At 37.5% G+C, this 23914-nt stretch overlaps 1 protein-coding gene across 11 annotated transcripts in view; it reads left to right on the forward strand.

The window, feature by feature from the left end:
• CEP170 (centrosomal protein 170) overlaps positions 1-23914 on the forward strand; it is an 85436-nt gene that overhangs the window by 14384 nt on the left and 47138 nt on the right. For all 11 annotated transcript variants that reach the window (XM_087967273.1, XM_087967304.1, XM_087967265.1 and 8 more), the window contains exons 2-7: positions 4143-4287; positions 9550-9639; positions 11183-11261; positions 12684-12742; positions 14029-14191; positions 16254-16388. In XM_087967273.1, the coding sequence (XP_087823399.1) occupies positions 4183-4287; positions 9550-9639; positions 11183-11261; positions 12684-12742; positions 14029-14191; positions 16254-16388 (631 nt within the window). In that variant the 5' untranslated portion in view covers positions 4143-4182. The remainder of the gene's footprint in view (positions 1-4142; positions 4288-9549; positions 9640-11182; positions 11262-12683; positions 12743-14028; positions 14192-16253; positions 16389-23914) is intronic.

Genomic DNA, 23914 nt, shown 5'->3' on the forward strand with positions numbered 1-23914 from the left:
GTGTGAACCTGCTTTCATCTGTGAAAAGCACAGGGCGCCAGTGGCAAATGTGCCAATCTTGGTATTCTCTGGGAAATGCCAAACGTCCTGCATGGTGTTGGGTTGTAAGCACAACCCCCACCTGTGGATGTCGGGCCCTCACCACCCTCATGGAATCTGTTTCTGACCGTTTGAGCAGCCACATGCAAATTTGTGGCCCACTGGAGGTCATTTTGCAGGGCTCTGGCAGTGCTCCTCCTGTCCCTCCTTGCACAAAGGTGGAGGTAGCGGTCCTGATGCTGGGTTGTTGCCCTCCTACGGCCTCCTCCACGTCTCTTGATGTACTGGCCTGTCTCCTGGTAGCGCCTCTATGCTCTGGACACTACGCTGACAGACACAGCAAACCTTCTAAATCTTAAGTCCTTTATTTCTCTTCTTTTTCCTCTTCCTTCCCTCTTGGTCGAGTTCTGAAATTTATTAAAGATGGCTTCCTTTCTTTGTTCTTCTTCTGCTGTCTTCATCTGTTGCAATGTTTGTTGATAATTAATAAGCGCCATTTCTAAAAAAAGGAAGACTTCTTTCAAACCAGCTTTACCATTTTGTTTTGCTTGCTCATAGTCTTTTCTCAGTTCCTCGATAGAAGAAGCCATTATAAATCTTTTCTTTTCTTTTCTCTTACAACAGCCAGAATATTCCAAAGGAAAAATAAGACAATCCCAAAGTTCTCAGTCAGTCCAAACCAAGACAGAGTTCCCACTCTCTCCTCCTGGGGTAGTATCAATTAAAGAAAAGGAAAGTCCAAATCTGTTTCTTAAAGTCTTATTACAATATATTTTAGTCTTTCAATCCTTAAGGCATCTCCTCCAACAAGTCTTAGCATACAAATATTTTTTTTTTAAATCCCCTCTTTTCCCACTCACCGCTTAGAGCCAGTTTTCACCCAAAAAAATAGGTTTCTTAATGTTCACTTTTATTCCGTAAAAAAGAGGGTAAGCTATCCTTTCAGCACCATTAAACTGCCGCTTTTTTCCTCTTCTCAAAGGTATCATTCAGAAAGTCATACTTTTCAGGAATTTTGTTAAATATGTCTTAGAGTCCTAGGAACCAAGAAAAACTTTCTCCTCTCAAGCACTTTCTCCACTTCCTCCTGCGCATTCTTACCCGGCTGCCAGCTTCTTTGTGGCGGCCATTACGGACCGCCGCTGCACGTCCTGGGAAAAGGGGGTTCTGCCGGCCGGGAGGGGTCTGCAACACCCCCAAACCCTTCTCCGGATCCCCTACCTTCAGCTGCCCCTGCAGGGCAGTCTAGCTCTGCACCGTCTGGGTCGGAGCCCAAAAACGGCTAGCGCGGCAGGGATCGCGCAGCTTCGCAAATCCCTGCCGCTCGCGAAGCCGACAAACCGGAAGTCACACACACAACCCCCACCTGTGGACGTCGGGCCCTCATACCACCCTCATGGAGTCTGTTTCTGACCATTTGAGCAACCACATGCACATTTGTGGCCCGCTGGAGGTCATTTTGCAGGGCTCTGGCAGTGCTCCTCCTGTCCCTCCTTGCACAAAGGTGGAGGTAGTGGTCCTGATGCTGGGTTGTTGCCCTCCTACGGCCTCCTCCATATCTCCTGATGTACTGGTCTGTCTCCTGGTAGTGCCTCCATGCTCTGGATACTATGCTGACAGACACAGCAAACCTTCTTGCCACAGCTCACATTGATGTGCTATCCTGGATGAGCTGCACTACCTGAGCCACTTGTGTGGGTTGTAGACTCCGTCTCATGCTACCACTAGAGTGAAAGCACCACCAGCATTCAAAAGTGACCAAACCATCAGCCAGAAAGCATAGGAACGGAGAAGTGGTCTATGGTCACCACCTGCAGAACCACTCCTTTATTGGGGATGTCTTGCTAACTGCCTATGCTTTCCACCTGTTGTCTATTCCATTTGCACAACAGCATGTGAAATTGATTGTCAATCAGTGTTGCTACCTAAGTGGACAGTTTGATTTCACAGAAGTGTGATTGACTTGGAGTTACATTGTGTTGTTTAAGTGCTCCCTTTATTTTTTGAGCAGTGTATTTAAAGTGTTGTCAAAGTATTTATGGAGTGTTGTCAGAGTTTGAAATAAGCTTTAGAAAATTGTGAAGATATCAAGCACTAGACAGTTTAATGACCTACGGTTAAATTTATTCTAAATAATTAAATTCAACTTATAGGTTGAGCAATACAGTAGAACTACAGATAACCCATGTAAAATGCCTGATCAAAAGAGAAACAGCATTCAATTTATTAACATAAATTTTAATGGAATATTAACTGTTTGGGGGAAAACACCATGATTTCAGCTTTTTTTTGTGAAAATATTTTGATAGACAGCAATTGAGATGTCTTCTGTTTGCTTCAGATAGCAAGTTAATTTCAAGGTTAAGAAACTAAGCAACAAATATGATTGGCATCTACTGACTCTTTGCTGTGTTCAGGCTGATGTGTAAGCTTTACTAAAATTGGATTTTTCAAAATTATCTGTCTTAAACACCTACAAGCCCTCACATTCAAAGAACACTTACTGTAGTGCTACTTAAGGCTGTCTCATGTGTAGAATTGTAATTAAGCCCCACTCATGATTCTAGCTACAACAAAGTTGTGCTTCCAAACTCCTTTAAGCTGCTTCTGGATGCTGCCACACAACTTCTTTGGGTTTACTGAGGCTTCTGACCACATATTCTTGGATCTGCTTCTTCTCTACCATGAGCCTGAATATGACTTTCTCCAGACACCCATTCTCCACTGCACTTTCTCAAGCTCCACTTCTCCTCTCTCTCCGTGTCTTTCTCTGTCTTTGTCTCTCCTCTCCCTTCCCCTCCCCCTCTCCCTCCCTCTCCTTCCCTCTTACTCTGTCTCACATACACACACACACAACTACTACAGTGGCTGATTCTGCTGGTATGGTTGGCTTTAGTACTGTCTGACTGTAGTTGTACTACAATCAGCGTAGCCCTTCAGACCTCTTGAAGTCTCTTCTGTTAAGCTTTGTGAGTCTGCTATATTGGGTCTGCTATATTGGTTACTTGGCAGACCAAAATGGTGAGGGAGAAACCACTTTTCCTTCCCTCCCTTTCTCCTTGGTTTGGCTCCCTCTCTAAGAGCTTAGCCTATAACACAGGGCAGTCTTCTCTCCAGCAGCCTTGAGGAAACTTAACCTAGTTGGGCTTCATCCATGAACTGTGTCTCAGGAGCACAAAAGGCATAGAAGGCTGGCCTTTTAAGTTATTTTTGCATGGAAAAGCCAAGCAGCCCTGCCTCTAGGCACTGAAAATGTACATCAGGGTTGTATGTACAATCAGTTCTGATTGTTTTCAAATAAAATGTCTCTTGAAACATTAATTCTTTATCTGCAGAAGTTCTTAGGTTGGCATCACTTTTGCAATTTGGATGTAGGGGAAAATAACAGTCATTCTTTCATTCATGAAAGCAATCATATTTAAAGTGGGCTTTTTTGGGGGGGGGTGCATTGGAAACAGTGACTAAAAACAGTATGTGACCTATAGGAAACATCATGATACATTTCTGTATGAAAAATAATATCTGTGAAACAACCCTTGAAAGACATTACAGAGGGTGGTGAGCACAGCACAAAATATCGTGGGCTGTCTCCTGGTACCACTAGATGAAATCGCTAGGACTTGCTGCCTTAGAAGAGTGAGGAAAATCCTCAGGGACTACTCACACCCTGGTCAGCACTTCTTTACTCTCCTACCATCGGGAAGGAGATATAGAAGCATAGCCGGTTGCACAAACAGGCTGAAGAATAGTTTTTATCCATGGTCTGTCAGACTCCTGAATGCAACGTAGTATGATAGACTTGCAGGGCCGGCACAACATGCAACATGTTCACATCGGTGCAATAGGACTGTGTGTTTGTTAATATGATTTATGGGGTTAGGGATTTTCTGTTTTCACTGGGAGTTGTATAGTATTAGGGGGGTGCACTAAGGGAGGCTCACCAATCTCATTGTCCACGTGTTGTGCTCTGAAAATAAAGGTTTGAATTGAATTGATAAACATTTCTGGCATTGGGAAGTGCAAAGATTCCCAATGATCTTTAAAAATCCCATTAGGAACTAGAATGTCATGTTAACTAAAATATATTCCCCTTCTCATTGCAGGATGACGTAGCCCTGTGAGGATTTATCAGCTAAGCAGAAAATGAGCTTAACATCCTGGTTTTTGGTGAGCAGTGGAGGCACCCGTCATAGACTGCCACGAGAAATGATTTTTGTTGGACGAGATGACTGTGAGCTGATGTTGCAGGTAATTCTATCTGTTCTCCAGGCAGTACATGTTGAAGGCTTGGATGTAATATACTAAATGCATACTACTTTCTGAGGAGTCTATTTTGAACTGTTACCGTAAGTAGTTTACTTTTCCCTATTTAGCCTCTAGCAATAATTTGAATCCCACAAATATTATAGCTCAGACATCTAAAGGTTTTCATCCTATGGCTCCCTCATTTCATTTTTTCCCTGTCAATACCTGAAATAGAAGAATTGAGAAAGTTAGAAAAAATATACAATTCTAAAATATTTTCTCAGTATTAATAAACCAAGTGCTGTGCTGTAAAAAGTATCATTACATAGTGATGAATTCCACAAAGCTAACCAAGTTTGTTGTATCACTAACATTAAGAAGGTTTTAATGCTGTATAAAGTAGTTTGTCATGCTGCAACTGGCTTTGGAGAACCTTTGAACTAAAGTTGACAGTTAAGTATATACAATGCTACACTAAAATGTTAGCTGTAAAACTCTAGATGTCAGTTTAGATTAGAAAGCTTACAATTTTGTAACCTAGTTACAATGCTTGATTCGCATGCATGGTCTGGTGATCTTGCAAAGGATTGTACAGGTCTGATAAAAGGTAACAAGCAAGTTTAATAACTCATGAACTGTTTGTCCTTTATAGTTCAGCAGTTATTTCTCCCTGTTATATTTTGATCAGATATCCAAGGTTTTTTGTAGTCCATTGTGTATATTTTTATCCTATTTGGGGCTATTGTCATTACTAACAATACAACAATAGATTAGTTTCCACAAAATTGGCATTGATGAGCCATGACCCAAGATCACAAAGCATAGCTTCAAGTATATAAGTTATTGGTAAGATCCAGATTTATATGAAAGGCTATGTTATAATGGAAGGAGATGGGACAGAAAGGAGAAGATAACATCAAGAAAGGTGGACTATAAATGGATTAAATAGATAAAAAAGAAAGAAAAGAAATTTAAAGAGATCTGAAAATATTAACAATTTTTTGAGATGGGGGATGTGTCCTGAAATGAGCTGTGTACGTCAAGATTGTGCCAGGCATTGTATTTTTTTTTGTTTTTCAACTCTTGTCAAAATAGTTTTAAATTTATACAGTTTGCTATTTTAAAATTGTGTAATATGAACATCATTTACTTTTTTTTGTAATGAGAGGTACTCATTACTTCCACATATTCATTCTGTGCTCATTCACCAAATACACTGATATGTACATCTCAAAAATGAAGAAACAGTGGACTTTTCAGTACTTGAGAACAGTCTCTTCCATTAGTTACCTAGAGCTAAACAGTTTAATGGTAAATTATATTTTCTCAGTTATTGCAAATAAAGTCCATTTTTCAAATCATTGGGTATTTACTACCCTCTTATATCAACAGTATCAATTTAATAGAGAATGTTAACAAATAGGAATTATGAGTTTTTGAATGTACAATCTGTGCATGTGTATGACTGTGCAATACAACTGTGTGTAAGTGGTCAAAACTAATGAGAAATGATCATAGAGGTAAACATCCTGATGTTTTGGAATTCAACTCATATGAATCCAAGCTATCACCATTACAAAAGAATAATGTGGAAGTTTTTATCCCCAAAAATCTAGAAGACTCCTGATTGTCCATCCCTGATTTATTGTGACATCTAAATAAGGGTTCTTGTTTTGTTGATCCCAAATAATTGGCATTTATAAGCCTATAACAATCCAATAAATACAGTATGATGCTAGAAATTATAAAATTTATTTTATTGCTTATATATAGCATACAGGTTATTTTTTTCATATAAAAATCTAATTTTTTCTTTAATATGAATGCAATTTCTTTCATATGAAAATCTGAATTTTCCCAAAGATTTATGTGTGTGTGTGTGTGTGTGTGTGTGTATGTGTATACACACACACATACAGAGAGAGAGAGAGAGAGAGAGAGAGAGAGAGATTGAAAAAAGACCTGAAAGCATGAATAGAAGAGATGATTCCACCAGACTGTCAGTTATTTGGAAGCCTGCACTCACAAACAAAAAAATCTCCACACCACTAGCCAGGCAAACACCTGGGCACAAACAGATCCCCACTGATACCTCCAGCTCAAACACACCCCAACCAGGCACCCAGATGAAACCTAGCTTCCTAATAAATGATAGCCGTCCATTTACTCAGAGCCAAGCTGCACTAAAAGCCTCCAATACAGGAACACAGTGTTGCCAGCCAATCAAGACAAAAAAAGCTACAAAACAGACAGAAGATATTAGAAACACCAATCAAGCAGAACACAGCAAACTCCAAGACCAATAAACACAGACCAAGGCTCCCAACCAATCAGGATGAAGAAAAAACCATTCTGGCACAGCAGCAGGCTAGCCCCAAATTTAAAACTGAAACGGCTGTGAAAGTCTGACTCACAGACGAATACAATACAACGCAATACTTTGGTTATTCGGGTTTTCTCCCGCGTAAAATTGGAAGTATCTAGGCGACGTTTCGATGAAGTCTCATTCATCATCTTCAGGCTTGTGTCTTCGGCTTTGTGCTTCTCGGAGTAATGTGAGCTTGCAGCTGCTTCTTCCTTTTAACTGCTAGTGGGGGTGTGACTAGATTGGGTGGGGGCTTGGCTGTGTTCTGATTGGTTGGGGGGTTAGCTGTGTTCTGATTGGCTGGGGTGTGTGTTCTGTTCAGGTGGGGGCTTGGTTGTGCTCAGGTTAGTCTTAGTTGCTGGGGGATTTGAGCTGGTGAGCTGTGATCCTGCTGTTTGGTTTCGCGTTCGTGGTCATGCTACATCTTCATGGTGGGCGTCAGTTCGCTTCATGTATGGGTCGGAGGGGTTTGAAGCGGGTAGTGATGCAGCTGCGGTACGGCTTCTGGTCCGTGGTCGTGTCTCATCTTCTGTGTGGGTGTGAGTCTGCTTTCTACGTGGAAGTGTGGTGGTAGCATCTTGTGTGGCCCTCATGCGTGTGGGTCTGGTGTCATTCTTCATGTTAGGTATTCATTTGTTCATGAGGGCGGGTTTCCAAATGGCTGGTAGGCGGGAGGTATCATCTCGTTTATTCATGCTGTGTGGGCGTTTTTCTATCTCTATGGCTTCTCTGATTATTCTGTTGTTGAAGTGTTCGGTTTTGGCGATAGTTCTGGTATTTTTAAAGTCAATATTGACTTTAAAAAGCCTGATGATGGCAGAAGCCTGATGATGGCAGATGAGATTCTGCTGAAACGTTGCTACAACTTTAAAAGAACAACTACAATGACGTGGGAAAATACCCGAACAAAGCCGAAGGCGCTATATATATATAGTGTTTCTCCAACAATACGGCCTCCACCAATAGGAAGGCCCAGCATGATTTCTAGGCATGAGGTGAAATTAAGCCCTGCCCCCAAAATTTAGGCCTATTTAATCCATGCGTTTCCCCGCCATTTCTCACATCGTTCGTTAAAATTACACGAGGTGAAGAGAAATGGGGGGAAAGTGGGGGAGAAAACTTGCCTTTAGGAGCACCCTGCACGTAGAATACCCCAATCTACTACCAATAGAACATTGGCCAATAGAAGCTCCCCGAAGGCAGAGTCACCAGCCGCTTCTATTGGCTGGTAGAAGCGGCCTCGGGACGAATGCCCTTGCGCACTCCCCTCGCCACAAAGCCGTTTCTATTGGCGATGGAAGCTCCCCAAAGGCAGAGTCACCAGCCGCTTCAGGGCAAGGCATGGCTGCCCGCGGAGCGCTCCTGACAGGAGCACCCCATGCACACTCCCCTCACCACAAAGCTGTTTCTATCGGCCGATGGAAGCTCCCCAAAGGCAGAGTCACCAGCCGTTTCAGGGCAAGGCGTGGCTGCCCGCGGAGCACTTCTGACAGGAGCACCCCATGCACACTCCCCTCACCACGAAGCTGTTTCTATCAGCCGATGGAAGCTCCCCAAAGGCAGAGTCACCAGCCGTTTTGGGGCAAGGCATGGCTGCCCACAGAGTGCTCCTGACAGGAGCGCCCCACGCACACTCCCCTTGCCATGTAGCCATTTCTATCAGCCGATGGAAGATCCCCAAAGTCAGAGTCACCAGCCGTTTCTATCAGCCAGTAGAAGCAGCCTCAGGGCGAGTGCCCCACGCACACTCCCTTCGCCACGAACCCGCTTCTACCAGCCGATAGAAGCAGCTGGTGACTCTACCTTTGGAGAGCTTCCATTGGCCGATAGAAATGGCTTTGTGGCAAGGGGAGTGCATGTGGGTGCTTGCTCCGAGACCACTTCTACCGGCCGATAGATTTCCTCCCCCACGCGCACCCCCACCTAGAGCGGCCCATGCGTACTCAACTCTCCATGAAGCCGCTTCTACCGGCTGATAGAAGCGGCTGGTGATTCTGCCTTCAGGGAGCTTCCGTCAGCCGATAGAAGTGGCCTCGTGGAGAGGTGACTGCTCATGGGACACTCTAGATTGGGGTACGTGTGGGGAAGGAAATTTAGTCACCCCTGAAAAGACGTCCTAGCCGTTTTTTCGGGGCTCAAAAACAAAACAAACACCCAGCCTTATTTTATGAGAAACACGGTACACACACACACACACTCACAAATATACATATATATATACATGTGTGAATATGAAGCATTTTTTTAAAAAAAAAATTGTTTGTTCCTCTTGTTGCATCAAGTGAATTCTTACATTTCTGTTTGGAATTAATTATCTGCAGTGCAAACTCTATATATGTACTTCAACAGAATGTACTATTTCTAGTTTTTGGTAATAGTTGATTACATATTACATTTATTTATATTATTTTTCTATAACAACATAGTTTGGGGAACAGAAGAAGGGAGCTCTTGTTAGCTGTTTCATTGTAATCTCTAGTAATCACTATTTAAAGAATGCTATCTAGCAGTTTTCTTGAATAACTAATCTAGGTTTCTATGGAAAATACAGAAATAAAGAGAGATTGCAATTAGCTGTAAGTATTACTCTTTCATTCAAGTTTGGCCATTCACTTTTCCTGGACTTCCTGATAGTCACCCAATATTATGCAAAAATCTCAAGTGCTAAAGCAGATGTACATGTAGTGTTATTTGAAAAATTACATGTCTACTTCATTTTAACGTTGATTCCAGGCTTCTTACACTTTAACAGCTCTTCACAATGATGGTGTCGTGTATTTTGTAGTTCTATAGTAATTCAGTTTGAATTATCTACTTTTTCAGAAATGATTACAGTTATTAATTTTTGCTACTTCAGATGTATAAATTAATATAGAAATTGTGTCTTCTAAATATTTCAGTCACGTAGTGTGGATAAGCAACATGCTGTTATCAATTATGATGCCTCTGCTGATGAACACTTGGTGAAAGATTTAGGCAGTCTAAATGGGGTAAGTTTATTTTGTTTTTATTCAGTCTAGATGGTTCAAAACAACTATTTTTAGCTGTATATTTGTTATGTCAGAGCCACTTGAATGTGATGGTGAAGGCACTGTGCTAGAAACCAGGAGACCATGAGTTCTAGTCCTGCCTTAAGCACAGAGCCAGCTAGGTGACCCTGGGCCAGTCACTCTCTCACCTCTGAGAAAGAGGTAAGAGAAAACCATTTTTGAAAACCCTTGCCAAGAAAAATGCAGGGACTAGTCTAGACAATTGCTAGGAAAATGCACAAAACAAAATAAAATAAATTGCAATGTAGCATAAACAATTTTTTTTTGTTACATAGTTGGGGTGTACCATAGTTGGGATGATTTCCAGGTTTGGAGGCTATTTTAAGGGAATTGGAGAGTATCTTTTGAAGATGTATGAAACTAAAATTGGTAGCATATACTAGTTACTAACAGATAAAACTTACAAATAATTTGAAAATTAGTCAAATGCCAGAAAATATTAGTATGCTTTGGTGCATGTTAATATATACCCATCTAGTTAAATTTTGAGCCCCGTTACAAAACTATTTAGAATGAAATTTTCCTCTCTTGTCCCAACGGCGGCATCCATTGCTAAGCCAAACAGGGGTGGATAATGAGATGGAAAATAAATGGAAGCCCTGTTTCGTGTGGGGATAATGCATAATTGTATAATGTAAAATTAGGCTTTCACTAAAGAATTACATGCTCATTCTTTGCTTCACACTGGAGCTCTTAGCGAAAGCTTCTTCAGCCATTAAGTAATAACAGTTTTAAAATATATTCAGTAAAAAGCTAGAATGTATGTTTAAAAAAGAAAAACATCTTATAGTTAACCCACCATATGATCCGGAATATACAGTAATAGACTGGAATTAAAATGTTCATAACATTTCTGATTTAATACGAAAGTTCTATGGTTTAAACATTTATGGTTTCTTATGAAGCTCATCTGGTAGAATATTCACTGATAATACTTTAAATTTTATAAATAAACATGAATAAAGTGAGGTACTTATTACAGGAGATAATTGACTTTCCTTCAGATGTGCTGATTCTGAGATATACTAAGATGTATGGTAATCCTTAAACATAGTTATGAAGTGATGTATGAACTTGGTAAAAGCAAATATACAGTAGTTTGCAAGTATTCAGAGGCATAGTAAATGATGTTGATGTCAGTAAAATTTAAGTATATTTTCTATTTGTATTCCTATCATATTTAAATGGGGGGGGGGAGATGTTCATTAGTTCCTCCCCTACTCTTTCTGTAATGTCACTTATCCTAACAAGAAATAATGTGATGAGTATGTATTGTACAAGTATAATTTTCTTGTTTTGTTTGGATAATCATATGCTGTGCTATGACTTTGATATGAACAAAATAAGGAAAACATCAAGAAATATATTACTCTAATATTATTTATTTATTGGATTTATACCCTACCTTTCTCTTAAAACTCAACATAGGTTATCTGTTTTTCCAATTTTATCCTAGCAACAACATTCTTTCTTTTTTCTCCAGACTTTTGTGAATGATGTGCGGATTCCAGAACAGACTTACATCATCCTAAAGCTTGATGATAAACTGAGATTTGGATATGATATCCTTAACATAACAATAACACAATAGAAAAACATGTTTGATCATACCTAAGATTTTATTTCATTTAAATTTTGTAACTTGTTGATAAAATGACAGTTGAGTAGTACAAAACAGTAAGTTTGTGGATTCTCAAATTGAATTTTGTCATTATAGAAGAAAATAAGAATAAAAAAGATACCGGAAATATTACATTTTAAAAACCTTACTTACATAGCTTTGCGTCTCTGCTTTTCAGAAAGTAAAAGTGCTACAAGATAGGAGTAGTAATTTGCTTGAATACTGAAAAGGGAGAAACTGGTAATTTTTTACTTGCTCAGATTCCCTGAAACCAAATTAGATATTTTGAGTAAACTAATGAGTTAATTGTGGCATTTCTTGTTGCTGCTTTTCCATTGGATTAAATGCCTATATTTCCATCAAGTTCTTCCATATATATTACCTCAAAAACATTTTAAGCACACATGTAGCTTATATTTCACCTAAATGTTTTGGCATTATGTCCAAATTGGCTAATGAAAGCATGTGATTCAATTTGCTTAAAATGGGTAAGCAGGGTTTTAAATTAGATTGCTAATTAATTTTCATAATTTTCCAATCAATTGAACATTGAGTCATGATACAGCTAGCAGCAGGATTAATGTTATGTTTAAAAATATAAATTGTTTTTAGTATGTCAAAATGTGACTAGTACTTAAGAGAGAGAGAGAGAGCATACGCGCTAAGGCCAGTGTATATAAAGATATCAATGTAATATTTTATTTAAAAAGTACTGTAACAATAAGCAATATTGTAATTTGGAGAAGAACAGTGCGTGTTTGTGTCTGGAAAATTGCTGTCCCTTTTCCTACCCTTGGACAATGCCATATTTTGTCCCTTGTAAATTATTTCCTCCCAAGGAACATGCGTCTTTCCCATCAAGCTCATTAGCGTATAAGTGATTATCATTTTTGTCCTCCCTTCCCACACCTCTTTTACATATTTTATACTGAAGGTTTTTATATATTGAAATGTTCTGATCTACAGAAAAATATTTGCATATTTTTCTATTTTATAACTGCACATACATATTGTATCCCTTTCAGATATGATATTTTAATTGTTTAATATAAGCAGCTGGGAGAGAAGTATACAGCCCAATTGCAATAAACAAAAAGCAGAGGTGGAGATTGTATGCATATGAATTTAAGCAGGAGGGGGCAGGAGAAAGACTCTGTGAATGTGAGAGGAAGCAATGGAGATGCTGCAGCAGACCTGTTTCCCTAAGCCACTATCCATGACTGTACACAGTTCTCAAGGACAAGCTTACCCATGTTGGTTAAATGTAAACAATTGCAGTGTCTAAAAAACTTGTAGATTAAAAATAATTTGAAGTTTCTGAAATAGTTGGACAAGAGCTACTAGTTTCCTTAGCATGTCATACATACCAATCTTTTCACTGTAGTCAGAGGAGAGCTGAGAGTGCCTGAAGAAGCACTTAAGGTAAAAAATTAAATGCATATGTACTTTGTTTCTTGTACTGTGTTGTAATTAAAGACTTGACTCCCATTAAGTGACAGCCCCCATTTGTATGTGCTGCTATTGCTGTTGCTTTGAATGGAGCAAAAGTTACCATATATTTCTATCTATAAGATGCCCCCATGTATAGGACACCCCTCCCACACTTTTCTTACCTAAATTCAGAAATCAGGCGAAAACTGTCTCAGGCGGCAGGGGTGGGATCTGCGCATAAGGCAGCAGCCCAGAGCCAAAGCGCCAGCAGAACACCAGAGGGTCAGGGAGGGTGCTAAAGCATGCGGGCGTCCTGCCTGCAGTGCCCATGCCGATTGGCTCTTCCTGGCCAGAGCTGGAATGTCGCTACATTTAAGTGCCGGTAACAGATAACAGATAATCAGAGTTGGAAGGGACCTTGTAGGTCATCTAGTCCAACCCCCGCCCAAGCGGAAGACCCTACACCATTTCTGACAAATGGCAGTCCAATCTCTTCTTGAAAGTCTCAAGTGATGGCGCTCCCACAACTTCCGAGGGCAAACTGTTCCATTGGTTGATTGTTCTCAATGTCAGAAAATTTCTCCTTATTTCCAGATTAAATCTCTCCTTGTTCAGTTTCCATCCATTATTCCTTGTCTGGTCTAGAGGCACTTTAGAAAATAGATTGACCCCTTCCTCTCTGTGGCAGCGCCTCAAATATTATAGATGCCAGCCTTCCCTCTGGTGGACCTGGGCAACTGCTGGAGAAAGATGGGCCCATTTCAGCCCTGGCACCCAGATGCCCTTGCTTCCTCCAAGCATTCCTTTGCCTAACTGATTTCCAGCTCCGTCACATTTCTCCGTTGCGTTTCTCACCATTGTGTGCAGGGAAACAAAAGTTTGTGGGACTAAAAAAAAAGTTAAATCAATTGCAACTTCTTGCGGAAAAAAAAAGATTTTGCAAAGTTGGAATTTTGATTGATTGAACTTTTTTTCAGTCCCACAAACTTTTGTTTTGTTGCCCTGGGCTGCCGCCTTATGCTCAGGCTGGAAATCAGGTTGGCAAAGAAATGCTTTTGTTACATATGGCTCCCAAAAGGAAGCGTCACTTTGTAACTTTTGATGAACATATGAACATTTATAGCTAAATATGTTTACTAAAAATGTATCATCTGACAAATGAACTTATGCATTAGTATTTGAAGCAAATATTAATCGGTTTTGTTATATTAAACAACATGTTTTTATATGTCCTAATATTTTCTTGCTTTGTCTGGTTGATTTTGTATACTCTTCAGCATGAGAAGTTTACTAGTCAGCTACAATTATCTCAGAAATCCTCAGAGGTGGACAGCGCAAAACTAAGCAGTGGCAAAACTGCAGAACCAAGAGTACAAGACAGCACTGTTGAAATTCATCACAAAGCAATTGATGCTCTCAAGTCAGAAGAAAAATCAACAGGTGATGAAATTAAATAAGTACTACAATCTTTAAAGTATGCTGAATACTTATTTAATTCATTATTTCTATTAATACATTTGCCCATCACAACAATATAAAAAAACTTAAAAACAATATAGTCCAAAAACAATATAAAACTACATTCATTTAATGTAATTCTCTTAACAACCATGATAAAAATGGACATAAAATTGGGTCTGGTTGCATGATGACTTTCTTAATGATTGCAGCATTTAGCAAAGAAATTCCATCCCAACTGTGGCCATAAGTCAAGGATAACCTGTAAACAGCATTCAAGAGTAACTATGTATGAAAAATAATTACACTCTAAGTCAATTTATTAAAGGCACGTCATATTCTTACATTTCTCTGCCACTTTCAGTTATGTGTGGTTTATAAAAATACAGGTATATCTGAGAATGTTTTAATTTTTTTGCACTTTGAAGTACTGCTATAAAGAAAGATAGAAGCCTTATAGGAACATAAAGGAGTCAGTGATTCAAAGACAATGTCAGGCCCTTGAAAGTGAGTGCATGAAACATGAGTATTCTGTGCTAAATTACCAGTTTAGCATTCTCTCACAGCTAAAAAAATATATTAGCCTCTTTTCTGTCGCTGACAAGACGTGATTAGCTAAGATATGCATGAAAGGAACACCTTAAATATACCTGCATACCTAACTTAGGCTGTTTTGTATAAGCCTGGCAATTAGTCCTATGCAGATAAATATGGCCGTCAGTTTTTGGGATATCATGCCTTTTAATATAGATGTGAAAATACTTGGAAGGTTTACTGGGACGTTTGATCTATGTGTCAATAAATAAAAGGCATGGGGCTCAGTTTTTTATTTCCTCAATTTTAAACAATCTCTTGTAAGCCTACACAAATTTTGGTGAATAGTTTTGGAATAGATGAAGACAGCCTGAGAGAACCCAAATAAGTCAAAGGCAAAGATTCTTTGCTATATCCAAGATAGTAATGCAACCAGATTGGGATGGATTTCTATTGTCTTTCAATAGAAACACAAGTGAAGAAGATTAGCATACTCTTGGATACAGTACAGTAAGGAGAAACATGAGTGACATAAAAGTATAGGAGTGCTTTTTCATTAGGTTAGACTTGCAAGTCAACTTTCTTGAGGCCCAAACCCTGTCTCAAATATTAATTTTGTCACAATTGCACAGGCCAGGTTATAGATACATTATAATATAGTGTAATATAGCATTGTCTTGTTATTTTATTCCAATTCTTCTGGAGTTATTGTAACATTTAATACCTATTCTGAATTGGTGGTTCTAGTTGCCAGTCTGATTTGGCATCCTGTTTAGCTTCTACAGTGAAACCTTAATTTATTAGATTGTTCAGGAGGAAAGTTAATAAAATATGAATGTCCATTAAATTCCAAGATTCCTTCTTCCCCCCTTTCTACTTTCTCTTCCTGGAGATTATCTATAGGCACTTCTGAAGACAGCTTACTGGGGGAACAATAATTACTTTCTTCTACCCCTGGTAAAGATTGACAGAACTTTTTCTCACACTGAAGAACGGTAGCGAAGATACTCTCATTCCATATATAGGCAAATAAAATAAACCACTTTTCTAAAATACCACAGTATGCTTCTCTGGTTGATAAAGTATAAATGGAAACAGAAAATTACATTATAACAAATCATCATATTATGTGAATTGGTATAAATTGTTACTGTCTATTTCATTACCGTCTATATGTTTACGGTTTTTTAATGCAATTAAACTTTTGCCCCAGAGCAAATATTTCATCCTGTAACAGCTCTGAAATTCAGCAAGTTGCAATATAAACAATGTAAACAAAAGGAGAAAGTGACTGAAAGTTCACTTGAAACTCAAGGCAACTGTTTAAATTGCATTTTGAGCAGCTACAGTATAAGCAAATATACAATTTGTAAAGCAAGCCTTAGATCATCTTGAAGATATTTGCGTGAAAGAATCAGAGGATTTAAAATATATCTGCACTTGTGACAGAACTATTGTACCATATTGTTACCTTGGTTGTTTTATAGAAAAATGTTTTCTGTTTATTTAGATCTTTCTGGAGTGCATCGAGGTACACCATTATATGGACAGCCATCTTGGTGGGGTGATGATGAGACTGAAGAGCAGAATGGCTGTAGACAAGATGGTAAACCTGAAGAGAAAACACAAGAAATAGTACTTTTAGGTGAGGTTGTCCAGAAGATAAATCCTCCTGTAGCTTTTCCCCAGATCCTTTTCACAAGTGATAAGGTTTGTACATATTGTATACTCCTCCTCCTTCTAAGTTAATAATTTAAAATGAAAATTCTTGTATATTGGAACAATGCAGGTTCAGGGGAGAGAAGACAAGGTTAGTATATTGTAGATTATTAATTCTGTACTATTCTGATAACATGTAAGAATGACTTTGGAACACAGGAAGAAGACCCACAACCTAGACATCAACCTGATAAGAGAAGCTCAGTTTGCAGGTTGAGGAAAGTATGAGAAGACTTCAAAAAGGACCCACCTTAGTTTTTGAGAGACTAAAAGGAAAGGAGGGAAAACTGTATGTTTGAGAATCTTTGTGATATAAATTTAGCACATACTTAATATAGAGTTAAGTGAGAGAGAAGCAAAAGGAAAAGGGACTGAAGCAGTATTTTGGCTCCAATTCACAGCTTGATAGATCAAGCTCATTTCAAGGAAATTCAGTATAAATGTTGAAGCATGAAAACAGCTTCAAGGAGGAGTGCTTAGAAGGTTTGCAGAATATGCTAGAAAGCAATATCAGTACTGATATCAAAGGAGAAGTTGCAGAAGCATAAAGACTAGTGTTTTGATGGCTTAGGGTTTTCCTCTATCTCTGTGGCAAATTGCTGGTCAAGTATAGCTTAATGCTATTAAGAACAGCCCAATTGCAATCCAGTTAAAATGTTTGTGGCTATTTGCAGTGTTTCTATGGAATTGGTTCTAAGTGGAGCTGGCTGGCTAGCTCCAGCAAACCACACATTTTAGATCAAGAATGGTTTGGCAAAACTAACATTAAAAATATTTAGTTCTATGTGTTTATCAGTGTGCTTACAAATAAAGGATGAGTTATAGGAAAAGGAGATATCTGTTTATAACGTCCGAATGGGTGGAGTTATTAAACATGGAGATCTTGGTGCTCTCTGAACGTGGATATTTTCTTACAAGCATTTCATATTCCAGCTAAGTAACATAATCAGTGCTAAAAGGGAGTGAGGTTTGCTCTGATTATAAAAATATAACTAATTAACTGACTTCAGAATTTTATTACATCTATTTGGGATATGTAATCTTTTTTAGAACAAGGATTACATTTAGTGTTCAGGTCATACTCCTGGACAAAAGTGGAAGAGACTAGCAGAACTAAATTTGATTTAATTTCAGTATATTAACTAAAATAGTTTACTGCCCATTTATTTAATAATTTATCCTTCTGTTACTGTATATTAAAACCAGCAGCTTGGTAGACTGAACTCAAGGTTTTTGAGACATACTATCATTTATACTAAAAGGGCAATATATTATTAGTTTTTCATTTAACACATTAGATATTGGATTGAGGTATTGTATATCAGATATTGTATATCTGATATTGTATATCAGAAATAAATACAAATATCAAAATTGTTTTCCAGCAATATTCTGAAATTCTTTTACAGTTAACAAAATATATCTGTTTGATAATCTAAAATTGAGAGCTACTTCAGTGATTTCTACACAGAGCTACACATAACCGATTTAATTGTTTTTTAAATAACTTTGATCAACCTATGTATCTGTTGAATCAGTAAAAATAAAAAAGGTAGAAACCCTGAAGATTTAGGTTTGCCTTCATCTATGTGACCTTGAGTATTTGGGGAGCTAACCATGGTTGACTTGGTTAGTAGACAGGGGCTTGTTTCAGACTTGTGAAACTGTTCATCAAACTGATTGAATATATTGAGTTGCAAAGAAAAAGACAAGTATCTGAACATTTTGAAAAATGATTGTTTTTCTAGCAATCTTGAATCTTGATGTATAAATTTCTACTATAACAATATTTAAAAATATATAGGCATGCATCATGTGAAGAGAGAATTATCTTATTAATTGACAAATACTTACTAGAAAGGAGACTGAGAACAGGAAGGCACAGACTATATTTCCAATGGAGAATTTTTAAAAACAATCTGATTGAATTGAAAATCATTTTTATTCTTTTCTACCTAATGGAATGTTGGAAAAATATGTAACTGAATTGGGAAGTTCTCCCCGTGCATTTGATTACTGTAAGATTTTTTGGGGGAAGGCTTCACGATATCTAACTGTCTTGGAGTTAGGCAGTACCAGAATTGAATGAACTAAATAATTGGCTTCAATAATAAATCGTACATTGTTTTTCTTATATTAATTATACTGTATTTAAAGCAACCCAAAATAAGCTTAATAATGATATCAAATTAATCCATATTACCCTCCACTTTTCACTGTTTTTAAAATGGCAATTCATTGACTAGAAGAGAAAGGATGTACTGTAGTATGGCATGATTTAATAAGATTGAAATGCTAGATTACTTGCTGCTAAACCAACTAGATACAATTAGCTTTAATAGCCTTAAGATAATCAGATTATTTTAATACTTTTTTCTACCTACCATAATTGAAAACTTTGATGGAAAAATATTACTGAGGAGGCACAGTTGGCTCTAATCAAATGCAAGAGACACTATTTTTGGTAGAATAATATTTTTATTGTACTATAGAACATACTATAAATATTCATGAAGTGTTTGCTGATAATATAGGGTGTATATAATTAAGCACTTTGCTCTGTTTATTTTCACTTTTAAACTACAGGTAGTCCTCGACTTACAACCACAATTGACCCCCAAATGTCTGTTGTTAAGTGAGATATTTGTTAAGTGAGCTTTGCCCCTTTTACGACCTTTTTTGCCACAGTTAAGTGAATCACTGCAGTTGTTAAGTTACTAATATGGTTGTGAAGTGAATCTGGCTTCCGCATTGACTTTGCTTGTCAGAATGTCTCAAAAGGTGATCATACATATGAGTCAGTTGCCAAGTGTCTGAATTTTGATCAGGTGACCATGGGGATGCTGCAGTTGTAAGGGTGAAAAAAATGCCCATAAGTTACTTTTTTCAGTTTCACTGTAACTTCTAACATTGTAGCGGTCACTAAAGGAACTGTTGTAAGTCAAGGACTACCTGAATCTTCCTTTTTAATTCCCATTGAATTGTTCAGGCATTTACTTGTCAATACCTTGCTATTTAGTGCTCTTGCAAAAAGAAAGCAGAAAAATATGGCAATATGTTTATCTTTACCCTATTAAGAGGCTTAAGCTTTCATTTACCATTGGCAGTTAAATAGGCACTTCATAATCAAGATTTCCCATGTGGTGTGTTCTGAACACTTAAGTTATGGTGGATTTCATCATTCATGTATTCATCATTGAGTTCATCATACATGTTGTTGACTCAGGCCTTTCCTACAATTCCAAAAAAATACTGGTGTGATTATGACATTGAATAAGATGTGTAAATTAAATTTTGCCCTTTAGATCTGGAAAATAATTCTGAAATTGTCTATAGAAAGATAAATAATTCTGTTTCTGCCCATATTGTACACAAATTTTAAACTGGTTTTATTTGACTATTATTTAACTTTTGGGGCTTACAGTGATTGCATAAAATGTTATTAAACAGAGATTTGAAGAACTAAAATAACTCAGTTTTCAAAAATATATAGGCATAAATGCCTCATTTGTTTCTTCTCCCTCTGCTTCATTTTGTCATTTCTGCAGCTGTCCATTGCACATTTACTTTTATCAAAGATCCCCCAACTTTCAGTAATATATCATCATGAGTATTTAGGAAAGCATGGGAGGTTTGTAAAAATCTGATCTTAGCAATCAGAAACACTATCATTGTATATAACCCAGTAAATAATGTGAAGCTTTGAAATAAAATTGGAACTAGAATCTATAGGACACCAATTATTAATGCAGTATGTCTTTTCTAAAGGTTCAGTTCCTTTGATAGTAAACCCTTTGAAAAATGTGAGAGATCACAACGTTTCTTAATGACTAAAGATGTCCTGGATTTTACTACAATTCTGCCATTACACTGCCTGGGTGCTTGCACAGCCTTTAATGTTTAAATCAGTTTTTCATCTTGTCACCGGTTTTTGTAATTTTAAACGACACTGCAGATTCCAGGCTAGTAAATTTTTCCATATCTAAATTTTTTTTTACTTCCTTAATTTTAATATTTATAAACGTGCTTCGGTTGTGTCTGAAAACGATCACAAAGCAATTGTCCTGGTATTTTAGCTTTGAATTTGCTATCATATAACTTCAATATAAGCATTTGAGGATACTTATCCCCAAAGAGCATCCCCAACAAATATGTCTCATCATTTAAAAACATTTGTGCCATTCTGTGTAAATATTTCTTCTCCAAGTGCCAATCCTTATGTTACAAAATTTGTTTCATTCACAAGCATAAGAAAGACGTGTGGAGATTCAAGAAAAACCGACATACAAAAATGTTGTAAGGGAAAAGGGCAAAGATGGAGCAATGAGGATTGAACACACTTGGTGATCCTAGAATGCCAACTGACTTTTGTGGAAGGAAAGGCGGGGGCGGGAAATAACAACAAAGCAAGTATGAGAGAAAATACCTTGAAGTACTTTGGAAAGGAAAGGGCTTGATGGCTACAACTCTACTTTAAGACTTACTGCAGGTTTCTCTTCTGAGGTAAACTTTAATGGAAATAATAAACCAAAACTTCTCAGAGGGAATGGGCCAACAAAACCTAACTAATTAGTAGTTTTTCATTAACATTTCTCAAAGCTTCTGGTTATTGAAATAACTCTGCTATGCAGTTAAGCCTCGATTAGTTCATAGACTTGAAATTATTATTGACATGCTGAAGAATTTTGGCTAAAAGGCATTGTAAATCTTAACATTTTGGAATATTTTGGAAGTTTTAATTAATAATAAAAGCAACCTTTCTAACTTTATTTTAAGATTTATTTATTTAGATATTTTTTATCCCACCTTTATTACTTTTATAAACAATGCAGCAAACATTTATTTGTTTGTCAGATTTAGAGACAGTCACTCGCAAAGTGACTTGGTATACAATTTAAAACATTAATACCATACAAATATATTTCAATAAAAGTGAAAACAAGGACAAAACAATTAATATTTAAAGGGGGGGAGGGACTTCAAGGCGCTAACCAACCCCAGTGTTGCATGCTTCTCTCCGAGCCTCACATGAATTGGCAGAGCCAGGACTTCAAATGGTTCCAAAAAGCCAAGGGAGTGGGGGCTGCCTCACCTCTGGGGCAGAGGGCAGAGAAGGCTCTCTTCCTGGGCTCCACCAGTTGAAATTCTTTAAGTGGTGGTGTCTGTAACATACTTTCTCTTCTTGTCTGGGTGGGACAGACTGATATAATGGGGAGAAGACAGTTCCACATGGTCCCATGTCTTGTAGGGCTTTAAAGATCATAATAAATACCTTGAATTGGACCTGGAAGCAAACTGGCATACAAGTGTTACACGTGCCACTTTGAGATGCCCAGAATTGCTCATGTGCTCACGTTCTCTACCAGCCGGTTACACCATGATAGTGGGCTATTATCACTCAGCCAACTTTTCTGCCTAAGGTGGGACTAGAACTCAACCTCCTGTTTTCCAACCTGGTGCCTTAATCACTATACCTAATTGGCCCTCAATTTAGATTAGTAAATTTAAGTGGCTTGTTTTACGGTATAAAATTTATAACGAAGTTACAAAGTAAGTAGGAAATAACTTGGCCATCAAAGGAATTATTCTTTGCTGTCATTACTTTGTATGGACGGCTGCTTCTCTCTACATAGAAACAATCTGTTGTGCTAACAAATATCATAAAACTTCAGTTTCATGTTCCTGCTACATAGAATTCTTTTCTTTTACAGAAACAATGGTTTTCATTTGTCTAAGTCCAAAATCCCATCCAGTCACAGGAAACACTATGCTTCAATTCAGTTTTTGGTCTTCCACAGTCTTTGCTATCAGCCGTCCCTGACTTCCTTACCCAGTTTGCTCTTTACGCCTGTCATTCCTACCTTGTTATTAACTAATGCTGCTCCATGTCTGTCCTAAGCATTTATTGCTTCCTGCTGTGTTGTGCTTTCTTCCATTTCAAACAAAAGCTTGCTGTTCTCACTTCCAGAATCCTGGTTTCTGGTTTTGGATTCATATGTGCAGTTAGCTATTCTCATACATATACAATTCATTTGCTATATGGACGGCTCTGCACTGCGTGTTAACCAAGCAACTGACCTATTTTGTTCTGCATCAGTGCTGCATTGTACGTACAATATCCTGGCAGAGAACTCCTTAACATTTTGCATGCCACAGTATAGTACTTGCTACAGAGGTAAAGGGATTTAACCACCAGATATCTAGTAACTGTTTTCACTTTAAGAAGAGAAAAAATGAGAGATTTTATAAAAAGCTTATTGGGAGATCAATCTGAACAGTATGATCCTTTAAAATCTTTATATTCAGTGTTATTCTGGAAGACCTCAATTCACTCAGCAAGATTTATTCTACTCTTCATTTCTCCTCCCCCATAGCTTTAGAAATCTCAGCTCTCTAGAAGTTCCTCCAACCATGTGGAACACATTTGGTGAATACATGGGCAAGAAGAAAAATTGTTTAGTTGATGGACACTATTCTTTTGATAACCAGAACTTAATCCACTGACTTTGATCCAAGGGTGTATTCTACATGGGCTATAGAAAACAGGATTCTGTATGAGGAGTTGTAGCATAAAAAACAAATTTGGTAACAGCTACCTAAACAACATCAAAAGGTTCTGCTTATCCAGGTGAACCTTTTTAATCTATAAAAAGATAGTAAATACATAGGACTGGATATAAAGACAATCTTGTCCATACACACAGATAAACATGCTAGATTTGTTGGTTAATTAAATTAATATTTTATAAATGCATATTCTCTCTCCCCCCAAAAAAATAAATAAATAAAACACATTTTTGATCAATTAAATTACTGAAATTTTCTTTTAATTGATCTGCATTTGTCTCTTTCCCAAAAAACAATAAATTGTACATTCCATTTTCTTCTGCTTTGAATCTTAACAGATTGTGCATAAAGCTGTGTGTCTCAACTGGATGTAATATAACCTTTCAAAATAAGATAAAAGTTTAACATTTTATCATTACTGTAAAGTAGTGGAAGCCTCAGCTACAAGATTTCTTTTAGATTGATGATCATACAATACTGTATGCTATTTCTAATTCATTACTACTGTCATTTATTTTTCAACTATAAAAATAGATACAGAGCCGTTTCCTGTTGCTATTCTAAATAACCTTTCTGTATAAATTAAATGTGATTATTTTTAAACAACATCATGGAATCTGCTTGCAGCTTGCTTTGTTAAGCATTTTAAAATGAATTCTGCATGATATGGGATAATTATTTCATCCATAGTATAAGCATATTGAAAAATTCCTAAAATGTTATTAATATCTTAAATTTTTCTTTTTGTTTTTTATAAGCATCTTAATTCAGCAGTTTCAACCTACTATCCAATATTCTTTTCAGAAGCATTGCTTGTGGTTTTGGTCACATCCTTGACATGGCTGTCAAGCTTATTATGCTAATTGCATAATGTTTCACAAATGT

This window comes from Notechis scutatus, chromosome 1, assembly GCF_049901735.1.
Source record: "Notechis scutatus isolate UNSWTSFEM ecotype Mainland chromosome 1, rNotScu1.2, whole genome shotgun sequence".
NCBI lineage: Eukaryota > Metazoa > Chordata > Lepidosauria > Squamata > Elapidae > Notechis > Notechis scutatus.